Source organism: Microchirus variegatus, assembly GCF_963457635.1.
Source record: "Microchirus variegatus genome assembly, chromosome: 8".
In the NCBI taxonomy this organism is placed as follows: Eukaryota; Metazoa; Chordata; class Actinopteri; order Pleuronectiformes; family Soleidae; genus Microchirus; species Microchirus variegatus.
The window spans coordinates 6,601,784-6,623,874 of record NC_139809.1 but is presented as its reverse complement, the minus strand read 5'-3'; the positions used below and the strand labels follow the sequence as shown (position 1 = coordinate 6,623,874).

The 22,091-nt window shown below is 42.7% G+C and overlaps 1 protein-coding gene across 1 annotated transcript in view; it reads left to right on the top strand.

Annotated features, from left to right (window-relative positions):
- LOC310931039 (PDZ domain-containing RING finger protein 4) overlaps positions 1-17,517 on the top strand; it is a gene marked incomplete at both ends in the record, with an annotated part of 53,703 nt that extends 36,186 nt beyond the window's left edge. The window contains 6 exons of the mRNA XM_083894116.1: positions 21-123; positions 9,246-9,344; positions 11,810-11,872; positions 13,384-13,485; positions 14,267-14,395; positions 16,051-17,517. Coding sequence (XP_083750242.1) covers positions 21-123; positions 9,246-9,344; positions 11,810-11,872; positions 13,384-13,485; positions 14,267-14,395; positions 16,051-17,517 — 1,963 coding nt within the window. The remainder of the gene's footprint in view (positions 1-20; positions 124-9,245; positions 9,345-11,809; positions 11,873-13,383; positions 13,486-14,266; positions 14,396-16,050) is intronic.
- Between the last annotated feature and the right edge of the window lie 4,574 nt (positions 17,518-22,091).

The window sequence follows — 22,091 nt, the reverse complement described above, 5'->3', positions numbered from 1 at the left end:
CTCTGTCTCCCTCCTGACAGCTGTCATTCTCTTCACACAATGGACCAGGATTACTATGAAGGGACGGACTACCTCTCCCCCATTCCTGCTGACGGAGAGAGGACAGAGGAGTTTGAGTACGAGGTAAGAGTCACACACGTGACATCAGTGTTTGCTACGAGGAATAATGAGTCATTTTGTATGTCGATGTACACAAGGATGGATTAGTGAGACGCGGGCTCAGGCCCCGGGGGCTCAGGAGGCCCTGGAGCCCGAGCCTCTGCGCTACTATCCCGATGCTTTCACTGCAACGTTATTCATCTTGATATTTTAATGGAGCCCTGGAGCCACATAACACTGGTTATGTTATGTGATATATCTTAATAGCCCCCCTCCTCAATCATATACCATGGTTAATGTCTTGTGTCAGTACCAACAGACGGACAGACACACACAAACACACACAGGTACAGACATGAAACACATGCCTGCAACAAATGTTCACTCATTCCCCCAACACATGATATTTAAAGGTGCATTATGTAGCAAATATAAAGCAACTGGCCATAAAATCCTCCTAATATGTCACAGAGACGCAGGAATAATGTTCATATAACAAACTGAACTCACCAACAACAACAGTACAGCCAAAATATTTGCATTAAAAAAAAATATTTTGCAGACTGCAAATCATGTTTATGTTATGAAATCATGTTTTGGCATGTGGCGCCACCTACCGCCGTCTACCAATCATTGCGGTCAGTAGAGTCTCAGCTGCCGAGCAACCGCGGGTTGCCAGTTACGTCAGAAAACGAAACCTTAAAGGCCTTGGTATTTTGAATTTGAATGTAGTAACCGTTTTTTGGCCACATTCTTACATATGGCACCTTTAATGATTCTGACCCATTAGTGCACGGGTGCAAGCACAAACTGACTCTAGAGTGGGATGTCATGGTGGGGGGGCAGTGTCTAGTAACACATGATCAGGCACATTGCAGACAGCTTGAAAAATCCCTTGCCTCCAGTGGCAGCAACGACGCGCCTCCACTTCCTACAAAGCAAAAGTGAGATGACGGTGATTTGTTCCTCACGGTGACACAGTGTTAGCAGAGATTTGTTAATTGTCTCGACAACTCTGAAAGAGGTCCCTCAAACCCAATTAAAGGTGCGAGCGAAGGAATCGCATTTTGTGCATCTGCATCTTTGTTAAAGTGCAAATAACAAGCGGGAGAGTTGGAGAGGTGATCTTTTTAAGGCTGTTAATCTTCAACGCGTGAAGTGAAGAACACACGCGTGCAGACGCGCTGATTCAAACGTGATGGGAAGGGATAAACACACACTGTCACCGCTCTCTCCGCTTTGGTCTGATATTCTTTATTTCTGAGTCATTGAGCTGTGAGCCGATTGCCAGCAAAGGGCTCCGTGTGGTTTGATGTATGATGATTGCTCACCCCTCCCTCCCTCCCTCCCTCCTGTTTGTTTCATTTGAATTTGTTCTGAATCCTTCCACAAACTGAGCTTGAGCTGTTGCTTCACATCGAAAGAGATTTGTGCACCCACTTGGATCATGGAGAGGACCCAGTGTCAAGTTTGTAATAAATATAATATATGAAATCCTCCCTTTATGCCTCATTGCGATTAATAAATCCTATTATAGCGTGTGTGCGTTGCGGCTTGGGCTATTGTTTTATTTCATGCTTGGGGAGTTAGATACTAATGCATTCCTACTTACTGTACGTCATTGAGAACACTGTGAGGGCGGGTGCAGCTTTTTACCACTGGGAGGTAAAAGCTGAAAATCTTTCAGGGTCCATCCAGTCCCTTACTCCCTGCTGAGGCACTCACAAAGTGAAGGAAAGAAATGTGTTTAAATTACCTGAGTTGGATGAAACGGCACAGTGGGAGAAAGCCGTTTGACAAAACATCACAGAGGAAACATTTAAATTTAATTCACCTGCCTAATACACAAGGACACCGATGTTCCTGTTAGTGAGTAGTCAGGAGAGGGGGATGCCTCTGAAATATACCACTGAACATTTTATTTGTAGGTTCTGACGGTTAATAGAAAAAAATACAGATATTTCTGATATTTAGGCCCTGTACAGACCTGGTATTGACAAGAATAATAAAAATACTTTATTTGTGTAGCACCTTGCATACCAGGATTGCAACTCAAAGTGATTCACAATAAAATAAAAATGTAAAAAGCAAATACAGCAATAAAACACACACAGGGTGGAATGAAAAGGAGAAGTCCAAAGTCAAAAAGTAAAGACCCTCTTTTAACTTTGAAATAAAACAAAAAGATTGAAACACGGGGTGGAATAATGGGAAAAGAGTGCAGACCTCTTACAGTTAAAAAATAGTGATATCGTCTGCGGATCATGGCCAAAATTCCATATCAGAAATTTCCTGAAAATGTCATCCAAATCTGTCCGTGACTTTTACAGTTATGTTGCTAAGAGACGGATGAAAACAAATACTTCCTGGTGGAGGTCAATAAACTAAAAATGCAAATAAAACACAAGGGTGGAATAAAAAGAAGGTAGTTAAGGGTTAGAGTAAAAAGATATATAGTGAGCTGGCGTCCCTGATCTCTAAGGGGAGTGTGTTCCAAAGTTTAGGGGCGCAAGTAACACATTTTCTTTCGACTCCAGCAGCGTTTTTTGCGGTACATAGCTAACAAGGGAGTTGTGTTGAAGCAGACCTAGACCGGAAGTTCCAATGAACGCTGTTTTTTGGTGTGTGTCTGCATGCATTACCTCGTTTATGAAGCCCTGAAGGTCCGAAACAGTTCAGCCACTGCTGAGAACGATGTGTTGTATTGTAATCTCGGGCTCAGCGAGATTTCTGAAAAAACCCGGTCTGGTTACGTAAACAGCATTTCTCCTGAACAGCGGATCCTCCTGGTCTGGGCGCTCATCCGGGTACATCCGGTTGCTTACATTGAACCGCAGAAGAAGAATAACGTCCGTTGTGGAGGAGTTTCACGAGCGACAGTGTCTTCTGACTCTGGGTCTGACTCTGGGTCAAAGTCGTAAAAAGGGACTGCGGCGGGGAGTCGTGAAGAAGCTATTTTTAAACATTGTTAAAACAATGTTTTGATAATGAGTAGCAGTGCATCCACCGTTCCAGAAGGGGGAGCTGCGCTTCTGGGAGCTGTTGTGCCGATTACGTCACTTCCAGGTATTGACCAATCACAAGACAGTTGGTAAAGCTCTCGTTTGCTAGCCAATCACAATCCACTCTGTCTTCTGGGGATGAGATTTCAGTCTGAAACAGTGCGACTGACAAGAGCTTCAGCGAGGAGAGATTTCTATCGGCTCGTTTACAGCAACGAGGAGGTTTTTTACCATAAAAACAAATTAATGTATGTAAGTAGACCTCCATAACTCACATATATGTGCGACAGGACCACTCTATGTGAGCTTTAACATCCACCCTAAGAGACGTGATCGCAAATATTGTTATGTACGTGTGTTCACTCCTATCACTCATCATATCCTGGATGTCCTGCGATCTCCCGTGACAGCTTGTGATTGGATCGCACATCCATGGGCATCCATATGCAAATACACATTTACAAGTCGTGTCTGTTTGCTGAAAGACTGAGGAGTCGTCTCGGGGACGGATTACCACTATTGTCATGTATTCATATATTAAAACTAGATTTTTTTCTTTATAGCACGACCACATTCTCAGGACGGACGTCTGACGGGAGCAATATCGCTGCCCTATCTGTCCAACCAGGATAAAAGAAAGCAACACATTAGCATCCCAAAATGGACTAAAATAAAACCCTGAAATAAAGAAATGCTTTTACACTTAAAGGTAAAAGGTTGATTTGCACAGAGGAATCGTCACCTGCCCGTGACAGTTAGTCACATTTTTTCGTTCAAAGCCATGTCTTATAGGTTGAATTCCACGCATTAAAAAGCACCCATACGTTCCCTTGATGTGTATATGGCCACAAAAGCATGTAACTAATGATTAGTTTCAGTGAGTTCTGATGGCATTTTCTAAGCCCGGAAAATAAGTCCGTGGTAGCCGTCCATGCATTTGCGACTGCTTTTTCTATTACCGGTAATGAAAGGTGCTATTATTATGACTGCACCCAATGTGCTTTGATGGTAGACACCAATCTTTCCCCCTAATCATGCCATCGCAGTCATTAATTCACTATCAGCTCTCATCCCTGTGCCACGCAGCAATCTCCTGCCTGAGAGGCAGAGAGCTCGCCTGGAAAATGGATGGGGGAAAAAAAAAAAAAATCAAAAGCGAAAAGTAGAGATAGGGATTGGCAAATGTGTGTTTGATAGACCCAGACACACGTGGTTCTTTTTTTTTTTTACTGAGGAATCTGAGCATGAGTGGGTGTTTTTTTCTCCCCTCACATTACTGTATTAAAACAAGAAACCAAAAAAAAACACCTGGCAAAATGGCTGCACATGTGTGCTGCACGCAGTTACAGTTAAATTATGTTTTTTTTCTCTCCCTGTGCTTTACAGAGGCAGGAATGAAGAACGACGATGCACTACCTGCTCAGTCTCAGTCTGAGCACTTAATTAGCGCGGTTTATTTTTAGAGGGACGTCTCCGAGACGTTGCTTGTGATTTCAGTATTTCCCACCGATATTCCTCACGTCACATTTGCATGCAGCGTGTGCAACGCTTCCATAGATTGCATTAGCTCAATGACTGCTCTGTTGCGTCAGCGGACGTGTCTTCTGCTGTCGAAAAAATACTCGTTAGTTCCATTTTTTAAATATAGCTAATATATGATTTTGTTCAGGTAGTCGGCACCAAAGCCTCTTCACTTTTTTTTTTTACACTGTATTCTTTGCATATGAGCTGAGGATTTGCAGTTGTCACCAGTTCTGAGACAGTCAATTAAAGATCTGAGCTGGCTGTCGGGCGGAGACTGTCGAGAGAGATAAAACGATGAGCTTCAGAAGATTTCCTCTTTCTCTCCAGCTTTTTGTGTCTGGACTTATATATGTACTCTCCTGAGTATACTTGTTTGTGCAAGCTTAGGGTTTTTGCGGGGATTATTCTTTTTAGTGTATGTTTAGGTGGCCCAGCAGCAGCAGCAGCAGCTGCGATGTTCCCGGTCCAAAAACACAATGATGATCTGTCAATATAAAAGCAGAGGTAGAGAAGTGTAGGAGGAAATGAGTGACAGGGGATGAAGAGGTGTGTTTATGAGTGTGTACGGAGAAGTGGGTGGGTGGAGATGGTCATAAACGGCTTGAAAGCAGGAGCCAGGGGCACCAGGTGTCGACTCTCTGGCAACCCTGGTCAGTCTCTCCCATTCCCCTCCTTTCCAACCCACATCTGGCACATGTAACCAGCCGAACCCACACTTGTCACAGAAGAGATGAATCTCTCTGTTTCTGTGTGAGACCCCTCTGAGCACCCACCCCCCACCACCACCACCACCAGAGCCCTCGCATGCTGCCTCATTTCTCTCTCTCTCTGCCCCCTCCACCCTCTGCTCCACTCAACCAGCTCACCCCTGCTGCTGAGAGTTGGTGTGTTTCTGCTCTAATGAAGACCTTGGGAGGAGAGGCCATTTCACACTTGATTCCCTCCAACACCCTTGGTATGTTTCAGCATTTGGAGAGGGAGTGCAAGCTCGTGCTGTTTGTTTGGTGCGAGGCAGCATTTGTGGCTGTGGGAAACTGGGGGAAAAAGAGGATTAGGTGGAAAAAGTTGTGTTATTAGATGAAGGGGAACTATGGCACTCACTCAAGTTCTGGGTTGTGGTTAATAAAATCTCACTTCTTGTATTCATGAGCTTTGTAAATACAGATATTCTCACTAGACCTATGTTTAAAGGGTTAGTCTGCAGCTTAAAGGGATCCTACCACAATAAAGATTCTAAGACTGCTTAAGCTGGTCGACTATTCTGGCTTCTGACTGCCTACATCTGAGCATCTATCCCACTTCCTCCGACACTGCATCACACTGAATAGCCCAGGAGTATAATACAGCATCAACCGGTGTCCATTAACAGCAGCTCAGCTCTCATGATTCGGGCTCTTGTTAGTTGCCAGATTAAGTTTAAGAGACATTGTTGGGTCCCAAGGATCTGTTTAATTGATTAACCAGACTAACCATTAAGAACCATCAGAAATGTGAATGTACAACCTGGGTTTTACTGCATGCAAGGATCTGAAGGATGTGACACAAAAAAAGCCACTCAAAATTTCATGATAATTTAATAAATAAAATACAAAAAAACATAATAAATGTGTTGGGGCTTGCCTGACCTAATGTTAAATTTAAAAAAAAAATGGAAAAGGAGCGACAGATACAACTTCAGGAGTGTTCCTCATCGTTCCATCGTTCTTCTCAGCTCGTACCCCGATGAGCAGCTGTGGTCAGCGGCTCTGAAGTTCCAATTGCACAATCCTTCAGCTGAGTGGAATAATAGTAGTTGCACTGTCCTTGTATTAAGATCAGAAACAGCTGGAGAGTTCTTCAGAGCACGCTGCACGTGTTAATTGTCCACAATCGCCTTCTCCACTGAAACACAAGGAGGTTCTCCTTCACTCGGTCCGTCTGACTTTAGAAGAGCCCTGATACAAGTTGTTCAGTGCTTTTAGAGGCACCTGCGTTCTTCTTCTACTTTCACATCGTACCAATCAGCTTACTTGAACTTACTTGAAAAACTACATTTGGTCATAACGTACAAAAATCCAATCATGTCAATCAGGACAACTTTTGAATAAGCCTAGAATCGTCTGACTCGTCTCCCCTTTAACTCCTATTACACTTCAATTACATCATAACAGTCTTTAAACGGGTTTAATCACTCACAATCAAACATTAATGACAACATCTGGTTTACTTTTAGTATTTGCTTGTCACTTCAAACCATTTATGTTACTGTAATACTGAATAGGATCATTTAGTAAATCACGATTACGCTTGATTACGTATTATGACTTGGAACTCATGAGCACTCTTGAGCTAATATTATTAAGGTTACATCGCAATTGCAGTTGTATCATAGTATGAACTACCTGAATTGAACAGGTGCTGAGCTCAAACGTCGTAACAGCTTAGACGAAGAATTCGTGCAGGCGCCAGATTATGCTCCAAGATGCTCATGGGAACTTTGACTACCACTGATTTGTAATTCAATCATTTGTTTAGCTTCTTCTTCTAAGAATAGTGATAATTATTGGCTGTACACTAAGAGGTGCAATCCTGCCCCCAACAGCTTGAAGTTCCCACTCACTGTAATCACAGTTCGAATTTCTTCAACACAGATCGACGTCGCACTTCCGTCTCGTTCTTTTTCTTTCTCTGTTCCTTATTATATTATTTACAGTCTAACAGTTTGAAACAGGCAGCAGCTTGAAAAACAACTGAGGTCCTTTGACAAATCATCACAGCTAAGAATATCTTTCACGATCAAACACTCCGAGTCTGGAAAACCTCAGAAGAGTTTGATATTTTAAAAAACAAAAGAAGAAAATTGTTATGTGATCTTTTGGTGCAGCAGATGTGTTTGTGTAGCCATTTTAGTTGGAGGTTTCATCATTTTCTATTTCTTCTTTGAAGGTTACAGAATGTTTCTTGAGTTGAGGTCAATTGAGGGACACATCTTTTATGATTTAACCGATATGTCGTCATCTGTTATTGACAAAAAACGGCTGCACCTCAAAGTCCATGTAGTTCAGTTGACTTGATCTTCATTGGCTGATAAAGTTTGTCCAAGAATTCCAATAAAACTTGTTCCTCTGCTGTTAAATGTAGATTTGGAGATCCTGGAAAAGCTTGAGCAGGATCTTCAATGAATTCAAAAGTCCAAGCCCCTTTCTTCAGACTTCCCTATGAAGCTATGCCTCCAGAGCACAACAATGTTTGTTCGCGAAGAGCGTTGCGTTGGGTTGGTTTGACATGGATTCACGAGCGCTGCGCAGCGTCGCTAGCTTCCAGTACTTTCCGGTGACGCTAACTTTTTTGGATACTTGTTCAAATGACAATGTGATGACGAAAAAAAACCACAAATATTCTTAAAAGATCACAAAGACATAAAGTGAACCGACCTGTCTAGTAGAAACAGAGCCACCATGACATCACTTTGCAGCCCTTTCTGGGCTTTCAGTCGTCGCTAAACATGCATTAAGGCCACATTATACTTCTCCGACTGCGTAATGCGTTATCCGTCTGCGTCACCACGTAGACCACTCGAGCCTTTATACTTCTGCGTCGTGGTGACGGATAGGCGCCGCAATTTCCCGCCCGATCAGTAGGGGTCGCTGCGCAAGGTTGTTTGTTGCTTTTGGCTACAGTGAGCAATGGCGTCCGAGGGAGAAAGACTGTTGTTGTTGAAACAGTGGCCGTTTGTCACTTTTCTGTGTCCCGGAACGCAGTTTTAAGATAATTTGAGGCGAGAAATTGGCCATTTAGAGTCTAAACATGTGCTGTGTGTGTTAAGATATGACGTATATATAGTTCGGCAGAGATGAAGTCAGCGGTGTTCAGCTCCGCCCTCTGTGGACGCTCGGTGCTCACTGTGAGCCGGCACAGAGCAGCTTAGCTCGGCCTGTCCTGAGGACCAATCGCAGCTCTTGCCGTCTCCGTTGTCCCTTGATGGAGTGACGGACACTTAAAAAATATTCCGTGCAGCCGGAGACGACACAGAGGCTCTACAACAGGTTCTGCGTCGACGCAGAGGACTCTGCGTAGCCTACGCAGAGCACTTTACGCAGGAGTATAAATTGGGCTTTAGCCTTTTTCTTGCTGTAGCTTTCACAAAAAACATCTTCCATTTGCGACCAACACCTATTGTTCACACCTTTTTTGCCATAACGTCGCTGCAACTGTCTCGTTGAATGTTTAGCAAGCTAACATAAGCTCTGGCGCTGTCTTCTGAGCGTGCGAGATTCGTGCAGGAAGAGGGATGAGAGGTACGCGGTATTGAATGGGCCATACAATTATTTAGTTTGGGCTGTTCAATACGATTGGAAGGCGTTTCTACGGACCTGTCCGTTCCACAGCTGACTGACATTTTTCATTTTTGAGACAATGCATTCATTAATTGGTTACAATCGGGTTGTGATGAAGATTTTCAGCAATACTGTAAAAAAAATATCTCCCAACCTACCTTTAAGTGTCAAGACAGTTGGGGTTATGGGGGTCGTGAACACCTTCATGATCCCCATGGGTTAAAATCCACCCAAATTACCTGAAAAACCTGTGAAATGAACCTCTCCCATCAGACCTAACCAGACTTTGTATTTCCACATATAGGAGGTGGAACTGTATCGACTCAACAGCCAAGAGAAGTTGGGCTTGACTCTGTGCTACAGGACGGACGAGGAGGAGGACGTAGCCATCTATGTCAGCGAGGTAAGTGTAAAAGGTTTCTCTGCAAGATGAGAGGATTTAATCACTTTTGAGTTAAACGTGTTTATTCTCTTCATCTCTCAACTTGTTTTTCCCTGAGTAAGCACTACGTTCTCACCCTGGAGTTTTCTGCTCGAGTAAAGACCGAATCATTGCTCTTTTATCTTTTCCCCTCTGCCTTGCTCCAGGAGGTGCTGCAAAAATATATGCATCGTATATGCAGTTAGAAAAATGGAAATATAATTTATGCATATTCTACAGATTCTTTACATTCCAGTTCTTTGAAGTCTCACATGTACACGTGTGTCATACGCTGTTGTTGTAACTATAGAATATAACTAGAATATCATCACAGCTGAATCGGATTCCCTCAGTAAAAGGGAACAATTTTGAAATCACGTAACAGTCCTTTATCATATTGATCAAACGAAATTGGACACATCTTTCATAGAAAGTCCCGTATGGGAGTATTAAACTAAAATAAAATTTAATTTAATTTGCTCTGCTATAGTTTACTGTCTGCATCTTCAGCAATATATAAATCATATGACACACACAGGTTTGTGTAGCGTTTCTTGTTAGGACACTGCATTGACTTCCATTCATTTGGGCAGTTAACCCAAACCTTAACCATAACCAGTTAATGCCTAACTCTTTCTCTCTTTTGTTCTCTCACTGTGCTATTTGTATGTAGGTGCTCTGACAAGATTATAGACAGAACATGGTCATATATTTGTCCCTTGTCTTTTGTATATTTGTGGTTGTAACTTACAATGAAACTTTGTGTCCTACTTCCAAGCACATGTACAGTCAGAGAAACGCATAGTAAGAGGAGATGGTGAGCAAACGAGTGTCGCAAGCCATAAACAAAGCAGCTTTTTTGCAGTGAATACAAGTTTTGCTCAGTACATGAGGTAGAAAAGATATTTATAAATTTTTACATTGGTGTAAAGTGTAAACCTGGGTACTTCAGAAAGTTCTCGTCTTCACTCAGAAATAAGGAGCAGGTCCTATTTCGGAGCTTAAATTCATACTAGACAGCTTCATAATACTGTCCACAAAAACTCAAATGCCATTTCATAATTCTTTGCAAGTGATGTCCTTTGAATTCACTACGGAGGACAATCTCAAGTCCCACTTGAGCTGGCAACAGCTGAACCAAGTGCATTGGCTTCAAAGGAAACTGTAAAATAATTAGTTTTCGGGTGCGTTTGAGAACTTTTTAACATATTTTTTGTAGTTATTGTATGAAGAAGAAAGAAATTACATTTATTTTAGAGATTAATTTGCATTATATGCATTTTTAACATAATATTAATAATAAAGTGGGTTGCAACTGCAAAAGTCCGATCCCCTCTGACCTTCAGCTGCGATTTAGGTCTTTGAGACTGCAGAGGCACATATGGCTGCAGCAAGTCAGAGAAGTAGCACTGAGCAATACTACTTCGACACAAATAAAAGGATTTTAAAATCCATTCTGTAACACACTGGGAGCCAATGGAGGGAGGCCAGAATGGAGGAGATGTGGCAGCATTCTGGATAAGCTGAAGGCGCTGGGTAACCCCAACATAAAGGGCATTAGTACAGTCTAGACGGCTTGTAATAAAAGCATGTCTAGACAGTATTGTAACAAAAAATGCTCATATTCCAGTTACTCAATGAGTCAAATGAGTGTGGCTTTCCGAATGGGGTCAGACCAGGACTAACATGTGTCTGTAAGAGTTCAATTTGCAATCCGTACACTGTATGATAATAATTAGTGATGAAACCATTGATGCCATAAAACCAGGACACTGCTATAGATCCTATAAATGGATTAGAACATCAATATGTGCAGCTTGTCTTTAACAGTTAACCTTCTCCTCTATTGTCCTTTTCCTCGGTGTTCATTTGTAGACCGTTCATAGTTCATAGTTCTCCTCATATCCACACTTTCCTTTTTTCCAATCTTCAACCCTCTTCCTGTCCGGTGACCCCCCCCCCCCCCCCTTCAGTGCGTGGTCCTCTGTGTAGGAGTGGACTATCATGAAGATGAAGAGCCACAGCAGCTCACCATCTCCAGAGATCCCAGCTGATTGGAGATATTGATTGATTGGCCAATGAAAGAGTGTCCTGCCCCCTTGTTCACTAACATTTGTTATGGGAGGAGCAGGTGCATCATGTATTTGGGTTGAGTTATGGGCTGTAGCTGCTGTATGCAGAGGCTTGCACTCCATCAACCTGCCAGGATGTAGCAAACTGAGGTGCATACAATTGAGGAGTTAAATGATTACGGTGATAACTCGGGTTGTTCCGGCTTTTTCTCGGGGGCTGAATGAGCTTCAAAAAGTGACCGGGCAAAAGCAGGAAATGTATTTTGAAATCGATGGATTGTGTGATGTCTTGAAAATGAGTTTGATTTGCTTGAATGAAGATAAAAAAAAAAAAAGTGTTTAAGAAGGTTAATTTTCTCCCTCCTGTTTTGACAGATCTGTCCAAACAGCATTGCAGCCAAAGATGGACGCATCCGTGAGGGCGATCGCATCTTACAGGTACAGTAGGACACCACAACCTCTCCGCCACCTCACCCCCCAGCTCCACACTGTCATTAATTTCAACATAAAATTGGCTTTTATTTTGTCACACACAACCACTGTTCCCCCAGCATGAAAGCCTATTAATTTTTAATGGCAGCACATTAAAGGGGGAACTCGCCCCCTCTATGAATGTTAGAGGGGGGGAAGAAGGGCACCGCAGCATTGCCTCAGTCCATTTGGTATTTGATTATTGTTTATCATAGTTGAGTTACAGTCTGGACTGTTGGTACACAACTACTGCTTCGACCACACAAAATGATCATTTCGTCAACATATTAGAAAATCGTGCTGTTTCCTTCTGACCTCCTGGAAATATCAAGCTCTCGGAGCCTTTGCACATCATTAGTGATGAAATTGTGAAATATTTGGAGGTTAAGTTTGACGCTATCAAGCGAATATATGTCAGCATCCAGTGATCATGAGCTGCTGTTCATTTATTGAACACAAAGAAGACAGGAGAGCTTAAACGTTATCACTTCACCTCTTCAGACAATATGATTTGAGGAAGGTTTAAAGGTTTAAATATTATCTGCTGTGCACATTTCATATTTGGAATAGATTTGATGTCATGTCTTGAAAAAACATGCATTGTGATTGAATCATGTGTTTACAGTCGGAAGCAAAACTTAAAAAAAAACTCAACCATATTCTCACATTGGCAGGATACAGGTTGAGAAGGTGTGAAGCAATTGCACAAAAAAGGCCCTTTAAGTGTGCTTGGAAGGTGGTGTATTATGACTTTATCACGACCTTTATCTTTTTCTTAAGGATCAACCTTTCACACATAAAAATGGCAGATGAAGCGACTTTACAGATGATTATTAAGTCTTGTTTTCGATGCAGGGAAATATGTTTCAAGTACAATAGAGCCTTATTCCGGAATTAGGTATAAGTTATTTCTACAAAACAGTCATTAGGTGCAGGGGGCATATGCATAAGCGCTTTTAATCTAATTGTCTTCTGGTGTCCACCATGTGAATTAAACCAGGAGGTTGTGTGTGTGTGTGTGTGTGTGTATGTGAGCCAGACCAGTGCTCTGGCACTATTATCCAGAAGTGACAGGGCCATTAGTCTGCCCACAAAAAGATGGACGCCCCCTGTCAGTGGCCAGTTAATTGTACGGCTAGATGTATGTACGCTGCCGGATACAACAGCTCCGTCGGCCCACGACCACTGTTCCATTCATAATCTCTGGTCCTGGTTCGTATTAGTGAGCAGCACTGAGTGTTCGCACTTTCCTCAACAAAAGAGGTTTTATTGTCCAGTGTCACTTTAATTGTAGTTCATTTTTCTTAACGGCCTTTTGTTGTGGAGAGCGCGAAAGTCTCATCATTGTACTGTACGTATGTGCTGTATGTAGACGTGCCTGTGGTCAAAATGTGAATGAAGAAGTGTGTGTGCGCCTAAATCGCGAGTGCGATTAACTTGAGTGTTTGTGTTAATCACGTTTTGCATGTCGTCTTCAGATTAATGGCCAAGATGTTCAAGACCGAGAAGAAGCAATGGCCGCGCTCTCCAGCGACGAGTGTCGGAACATCGTGCTGCTGGTTGCCAGACCTGAGATGCAGGTGAGCATTTACCACGCTGATAAATCCTCAATACTACTCATAATTGACGAATTACGGACGTAGTGGTGTTTTGTCATTTACTTGATATTTGTTCAGAGTAAAGCGTATTTCTCCGATGTAGCCAACCCTCTCCCCCCCCCCCCCCACTGCCGCAACCACTCCCAAGTGGCGGCCACCGTGGAGACACCTCATGTTTTATTTTTATGTAGCGCCACTGTAATTGACTTCCAACACAAAGCCATAAAAGCTAATGGCATGCTAATGTGGAGTGAGTTCAGGCCCAAGGCCGATGGCAAATAAGTGGAGGGGACTCTGCCGCAGTGCAGATGAGCCAGGAGCAATAGCAGACTCTTTGTAATTAAATGTGTCTCAGTAGTAAATCTGAAGTCCTCAGATACGGATCCCATTTGACTCGCATCGAGCAAACAGATGATGGATCGTGTGGAGGAAATGGGTCAAAGGTGGCGAGTCTTATGTCCATTAAATTGCACTGGCTTGATTTTAAGATTATAGAACGCATGTTTTAAAGATGAGGGACGGTGTTTTGTTGGTTAAGAAACGACGTATCCATGCCACCGGGTTCTTATTTCAAAACCATGTCCGGGTGTTTTAGCAGAAAATACCATTAAGGCACCAGACTATTTGTTTTGAGACACTGTGTCGCCACAAGCTTTAGACCTTGACAAATACACTTTGAAATGCAGCCCTTTCACCCCTTTCTCACTCTCACTCTCTCTGTCTCTCCTACTGTCATACACTGTCCCTCTCCATACCCCTCTAGCTGGAGGAGGCCTGGCTGGATGATGAGCACAGTGAGTTCCTGGAGCAGCTGAAGATGGAAATGTTGGAGGAGCAGCAGAGAGAAGAGATGGAATTAGCTGCCTTGCAGGAAGAACAGGAGAATGAACAGGTTAGATGGCCAGAAAACACACACGTTGTATAACTTGATGAGTGAGTCAGTGTCGAAGCTTTATTATCTGGCTTTAAGGAATGTTTTTGTGAAAAGTTAGTTATTAGGTGTCTCCTTCTCATAAATTGGACAGATCCCAGGACCCACATCATTTTCAACATCATACCATCACGCCCGACCATTAATTGCTCTGACGGTATAGGGTCGTTATTCACAGTCAATGTTAACCTTTTCCCTGAAATTACTCGAGATCTCGCCAATGGCGGCGATGGAATCAAACCCCGCCATTGACTTTTTCTTACAGAAACTGAGCAAAAACAAGCATTGCCCTTTGAAATATGAAAACGGAATAATGATTATGAATATTTATGGTAGGGAACCAGTCAGCCATTGGAAACTCAAAACATTGGTAATCATAATTTAAAATTCTGTTTTGTTTGAATGATAACGTGCCACAAAAATCCATAAATCCATATTAATGGGACTTCAAAGTCAGAACAGAAGCGAACAATCCCTGAAGTAATGGTGCTGTATATCAGTGTAATATACACACAACAGAAAACAGCATATGGAGAATACAGAATGTGGTCGCTGAACCAAATATTTGTAACTTTTTTCCCACATTGCACCAGGGAAATAACACATAAAATGGCATTACAATAAGACTGGGTCACAATGTTTATAGCTGCAGTATGTTAATTGTGGAAGTGTGATAGCATGTTTATGAGGAACTGCAACAGAACAGTTAGAATACGCTAGGTTGTCCTAGCGTAGCGCAGTGCCCGTAGTTGGTATGTGCACACCGCAAGTCAAATACACCTTGTATAGAGATTCCAGCGTGACTGACAGTCCCAAAACAGCTAGCTACACTAATGCTAATCGTAGCCTCGGTACCATACCTTTGGAAACAGGTTCGCCAAGTTAGCCGCAAAACAGTAGCATGCTAATGCTAACTAAATATGTGCTCACGTATTGGTGAATGGACACCGACCGTCGTTTCAGTATAACACCATGTTCTGCGATGAACCGTGTGAAAATGTCTCACCCACCGTGAGGACAGCCTCTTCACTCCCACGTCCCTGCTCCAGACAGCGCAGCTGCTGCTGATGAGCCCGTCACAGACAGACACACAGACACAACGTGATATGTCAGTGAAAATTAAAATTACTCCAAAAAACTTGAAAATCAAGGATGCGCACCATCAGGCCATGCTCAGCCCATATCCAAAATCTGAGGGCGATCCGACACAGACACAACTTGCTTTATAGATGTAATGCTAGACAACAGCTGCTCCGACCAAATATATATAATAACATTTTGCAAAAATGCTATTGTTTAAAAAGCCAGTGATTTACAAGAATGATTGCAAAGTGCAAATAATAGTACACGTTTGTGCTAGTCTGTTTGGTACAGGACATTTGGTACATTAGGTCCTGTTTGTGTGTCAACGTCAAACTTTACCCAATGGCATCGTGTTTATGCCATTGCATCACAATGCAAACTGCACAAAACGTCCTTTACCGAATGGAACAGCACAAATATGTGTTCTGTTACAAATACTTATTTGAGCTTATAATACAAATAAATAACCTAAAGGAAACTATAACGCCTTATATTTCAGGTTGTTTCAGGTTGTTTTTGTTTGTCCATTTCAGACAGCAGAGGATGAAAAGCCCACCTGCTCCACACTCCCTCATCACAAGAGCAGCGTATTGAGTATTAAAGACAGAATGGAAAGCTCAGAGAATAACGTCCTGGCGCACATCCAGAGACGTCTGTCCCAGTGCCTGAGAGACAGTCGGGACACACATTGTACCATTGGCTCCACACGGCTAGAGGACAAAGAGGACGAGGACGATGATGAGATGGAAGGCGATCGATTTCAGCAGCTCTTGGAGCTAAAGTGTCAGATTCGTAACAGCGGTGAGTACGATCTGTTCTACAGCCGCCGCAGCACCATCGAGTGCAGCAAGGTGGAGCAGGGCGGCGTACAACACGAGCTGCGTATGCTCAACGAGGAGCTGCGCAGCATCGAGCTCGAATGTCAGAACATCATGCAGGCCCACAAGCTCCGGAAAGGTCAGGAAACGGGCCGATCTCCTCCCTCCACCAAAAACCAAAGCCTCCTCCATGGCAACCCCCCACGGGGGAAGTTGGCAGACGTTAACGAGAGGCTGGAGAAATCGGACAAGGACAGCTCCAGTGCCTACAACACAGCGGAGAGCTCACGCAGTACGCCTCTGGCAATGGACCGCTCTCCAGAGCACTCGCTCCAGAGGATGGTGAGTCTCACCAACCAGAAGAACCTCTGTAGCAGCCTCGCCACTGCCCACTCTCTGAGCCTGAGCCCTATCCCAGTGTGCCATGCTCCGGCCCCAGGCAGGAGCAGCAGCCCTGACCACAGCAATCCATCCGAGTCAGACCACACAACTCAGGCCGAGGAGGCGAGCAAAGGGACATTAAAAAGGACACATGCTTGCCAGATTCCCTATTTCTCTCCATCCCACAGTTCCCAGCAAAGACAGACAAACATTCCAGCTCACGCCCGCCACTACCAGAGCTACATGCAGCTGATCCAGCAGCGCTCGGCGGTCGAGTACGCTCAGAGCCAGCTCAGCCTGCTCAGTGTGTGCAAAGAGCCTCAGAGGCCCATCGATGAGCCCAAGATGGAGTGGAAGGTCAAGATCCGCAGCGACGGCACCCGCTACATCACCAAGAGACCCGTGAGAGACAAGATCCTGAAGGAGCGAGCCCTGAAGATTAAGGAAGAGCGGAGCGGGGGGATGACCACGGACGACGACGCGATGAGTGAAATGAAGATGGGACGGTACTGGAGTAAAGAGGAGAGAAAGCAGCACCTGGTCAGAGCAAAAGAACAGAGGAAAAGACGGGAGTTCATGCAGCGCAGTCGACTGGAGAGTTTGAAGGAGAACCCGCAGAGCAGCAGCGAGGGTCGCAAGGAAGTCAGCATCATCGAGCTCAGCCACAAGAAGATGATGAAGAAACGCAACAAGAAAATCCTCGACAACTGGATGACGATCCAGGAGCTGATGACTCACGGGACTAAAGCCCCAGAGGGAGCCAAGGTGCACAATGCCTTCCTATCAGTCACTACTGTATAAAAATAAAAACCACACATTCTACCCCATGCGGTATAATATACTTGCCTCGTTCAATGTGGCATTTTTAAGAGGACAATAGGAATATTTTTCACACTTTGTAATCCAAAAAAGCATTTTGTAAAGAATTTATCAGTGGTGTTAATGACATTTTCTTCACGTTTTTTCCAGTCTTCTTTTTCCACATCACTCCGAGGGAGGGGGGGAGGAAAATAACAAAAAAACAACAAAAAACGTTTTTTCTATAAAGTTATGACAATATAATTATTTTATTACTTCACACTAGACATGTATCTTTTTGAAACTTTTCAATTCTATTTTCATATTTACGTTGTGACCATATAAATTATAGTTGTGTGAGCATCTTTGAAGCTGAAAAACGGCAAGTCTTGGTGTTTGAGAGTTGGAATTGTCGGCTGTACGCAGATTATGACACCAGTTGTCACACATCGGGCAAAGTAACAAGTGAAGTAAAATTGAACGCGTGTGTATTTCAAAACCAGAATTGTAAACTTTAATCAAATGAAATAAACTGCTGTGTTTCACCTCAATGTCACCTCATATGTAGAGGTGTTAAGCTCCGCCTCCACTAGTGTGGCACGCCTCACCTCGGCACGGCACGTTTTTTTTGGAGTTTCCATTAGCGATAGTACCTGACCTGCTCTGGTGAGATTCCAAGAGAGTTGACCTTGTTATGTCGTCAGACTGCCGGCCACTGATCGGTCACAGTGAAACGTCCGACACAATAATCAAGCCAAACGATGCCAACTGAACTGTAGATCAGTAAAAAGACTTAACAATCCTGAAAACGTGGGTTCATCTCCAACAATTACCAAGGAAATGTCTAAAATGTCAATATTTAACAAAGGAGTCTGGTGTATTTCGCAGCATCCCAAACCCTGTCCAGTGACTGTGTTAGACGGAGTCTGTGCTCCGGTCATGAAGGAAGTACTTAAAGGTCCCATATTATGCAAAATCAACTTTTTAATAATTTAAATCCTTATATTTGGGACTTGGAGGTCCTATCAGTCGCCAAAGTGTGAAAAAAGATGACTCACTCGTGCTTTTTGTGGTCCTCCTCAGTCTAAGTACAGGAGATGAAACATGCAATGTTGACTACCGCGCTCATTGTGACGTCTCAATGCGCTAAATTCCTGGAATTTAGCGCATTGAAAACACGTGAGAGTGCTGGCTAGGACAACAGTATCTGAAAACCGGAAGTCCACAAAAAGTTCTATTCTTGGCTCCACAGTGCAGCACAGAGTTCTACACAAACTTCCAGCCTCAGAGGATTTATCTGTCCAGTGGATACATGTTATATATGACGGCAATGTGATCATTTGCTAGAGCCTGCAAATGATCACTTTTCCAAATGCTAACCGCTGTTAGCTCCCAGTAGCCTCTGTGGATGATGTCATTTCCTGTCCCTCAAGTTTTGTTTTACTTTTTTTTTAAGGTGGACCTAATGAGATACGACTAAAGCGTTCTGAACAGGCCTGTTTTGGCAGAGTGATTGAACTGCTGTGGTGCTTCATCCTTATGGTATTTTTGACCAAAGCATGTCACAGACATGTTCATTAGGACACCAGGGAACTAGGTTAACTTGGAGAAATAGGATATAATATGGGACCTTTAAAAAATATTTTTAATTGACTGATGACTAATGATTCAGTTACACTGAAAACAACTGCTTTTCTAATGACTAGTCACTAGTTTGTGTGTGTTGCGTATAAAACGAATAACCCTGGCATTGAGGAGGTACTATATTTTAATGGAAAACCAACCAAACCGCGTAGAGGCGAGCCGAGCCGAACTGAGGCGAGCTGGGAACATGTAGCGGAAACACACGGATTAGATTGCTGAAAAAAATAGTTTTTGGTCAACAAGAAAACATTGAAAAAAATCTCTATATTTATTCTCAGAAGCACATCTCAAAAGTAGGAAACCTCATTTTGTGACCTCTGTAACTTGTGAACGTTTTCGCCAACACGAAACTAAGACGAAGGTGATCAGGTTTGCATCCTTGTATGTCTGGTTTACAGCTTTGGAAGAAGATCTTTTATATTCACTCTGTTATGATTTCATATTTTGAACATTTTTCTACATATCCAAGCAGATCCTGGACCTGCTCATGCCTTTTACATACTAGTATTTTTTAAATATTTACTCTCCACATGCGTCGCCTTAACAGCAAAAAAAAAACTGAAACGATGACACAGCGGTGTGTGTGTGTGTGTGTGTGTGTGTGTGTGTGTGTGGCAACCTGATTTCATACACAAACAATAAACTAAGCAACCGAGAGGTATCACGCAGCCTTATTCATACTTTTCATAATTTGAGGTTTTTTATAACTGGAAACATTCATAGCTATTTTATAGTTTACTGAGTTATGTTTGCAGTCACACGCTGGTGTTTGGATGATTGCCGCTGAGCAGGACTCAGAACACACACGATTTACCTTCATGGAAAAACCTCAGCAGACATGACACTTGTTCAGTTACTTGTACAGTACACACACGATTCCAGAACGCCACAATTTTTGTTTGTTGCTGAAATATTGTAAATTTCAAATTTCAACAAATCCCAGTATTTGTTTTGAGTAAATGTCTGATTCAAGTAATGCGTAGTTTGGCACATTTGTAGCCAGGTAAAAAAATGTGTGCTAATGGTGAACTTTGCAAAAAAGAAGTGATAATAAATTATTGGTTTTTGGTATAACATGGCACAGAATCATGTTTTTGTTGTTGTTTGTCTGTCTGTCTGTCTGTTAGTTAACAACATAACTCGAAAAGTCACGGACGGATTTGGATGAAATTTTCAGGAAATGTCTGCAATGGGACCAGGAACAAGTGATTCCATTTTGGGCGTGATCCATAGACGCTATCACTGGTTACAACACTTGCTATCTGACCCAGGCAGGGTGTGTTTTGTCGGCACTGAGCTGCCTTGGCGGAGGTCTGTGCTCTCCGAGTGCTTTTCTAGTTGTTATTGTTATTCTTTTTCAGGAGATTCTAAATTCCAGTGTGTTCTGTCGCCTAAACAGACTTCCCCTCACACCTCAGGTGAGTCTGCAGAGCTTTCTGAAAGGACGACTCTGTGTCCATCACATTTGACTCACTCAAGGTGAATTCATTAACCTAAAGTTTGCTGCCATCTGACTTTACCCACCTCTCTGTCACCACAGACTCAAAAACAAAACACTGCTATATTCAGAAACACAGAGTGGACTAATTAATTAATATATAAAAGTGACACACTGCTGCTTCTTCGCAGTTTGCGAAAGCGCCTAGAGCAGTTTTGTTGTTTTTAAATGACACCCTTCCTGTGAAGTTGTTGGTGTGAACTGTGTGTCGTAAGTGAACATTAACAGTCTGTGGTTCTTCTTTCATGGATGCCCAGAGATGGTGGATAAAGAAAAGAGATTATGGGGAGTGTTGGGAGAAAATGCCGTCATATCATAAAAACCAGCAACAAAACTCTGTAACACTTTATAATAAGTACACAAATATTGAATTTGTCATTTATAACACATGAACACTAATTTGTATGTAGTTTATCAACAGAGTTATAAATGTTTTACTGTGTCCAAATAGCTGGTGTCCTCAAGCAGCCAATCAGCATCCACCTCCAACAAACGAGCTCTTTGATCGACTTAAAAGAGACTGCTGACTCGCGCAGGACATGCCAACACTTCAGCACATGAGTGAAACATTTATAAATGTGTTTATAAACTACATATGAGAGTATTCATGCGTTATAAATGATGAATTCAATATTATATTTTAAGGGGACATATTATGCAAAATCAACTTTTTAATCATTTAAGTCCTTATATTTGGGACTTGAAGGCCCTATCATTCGCCAAAGTGTGAAAAAAGATGACTCACTCATGTTTTTGTGGTCCTCCTCACTCTAAGTACAGGAGATAAAACACTCGATGTTGACTTCCACACTCATTGGGACGTCACAATGTGTCTGGAATTGTTGTCTCCTTTGTCCGTAAAACATGTAAACGGCATCCAAAAACCGGAAGTCGTGAAAAGTTCTATTCTTGGCTCCACGGTGCAGCACAGAGTGCTACACAAACTTCCAGCCTCAGGGGATTTATATGTCCAGGAGATACATGTTATACATGACGGCAATGTGCCTGCTAGAGCCTGCAAATGATCACTTTTCTGAATGCTCCCAGTAGCCTCTGTGGCTGATGTCATTTCCTGTCCCTTGTTTTGTTTTACTTCCTACTTCTTTTTTTTTATTAAATAAAAAGAGATACTACTAAACAGAGCGTTCTGAACAGGGCTGTTTCAGCAGGGTGATTGAACTGCTGTGGTGCTTCATCCTTATGGTATTTTGACCAAAGCATGTCACAGACATGTTCATTAGGACACCAGGGAACTAGTTTAACTTGGAGAAATAGGGTATAATATGAGTCCTTTAAGGCTTAACTAATGCTAATAGTGTGTACTTCTTATAAAGTGTTACGCAAAACAGTAGAAAGTCAGTCTGTCATACATGCAATCTTGTGAAGAGAAACTGAACAACTTACTCACTGAACAAATACCTCGGTTATCTCTTCT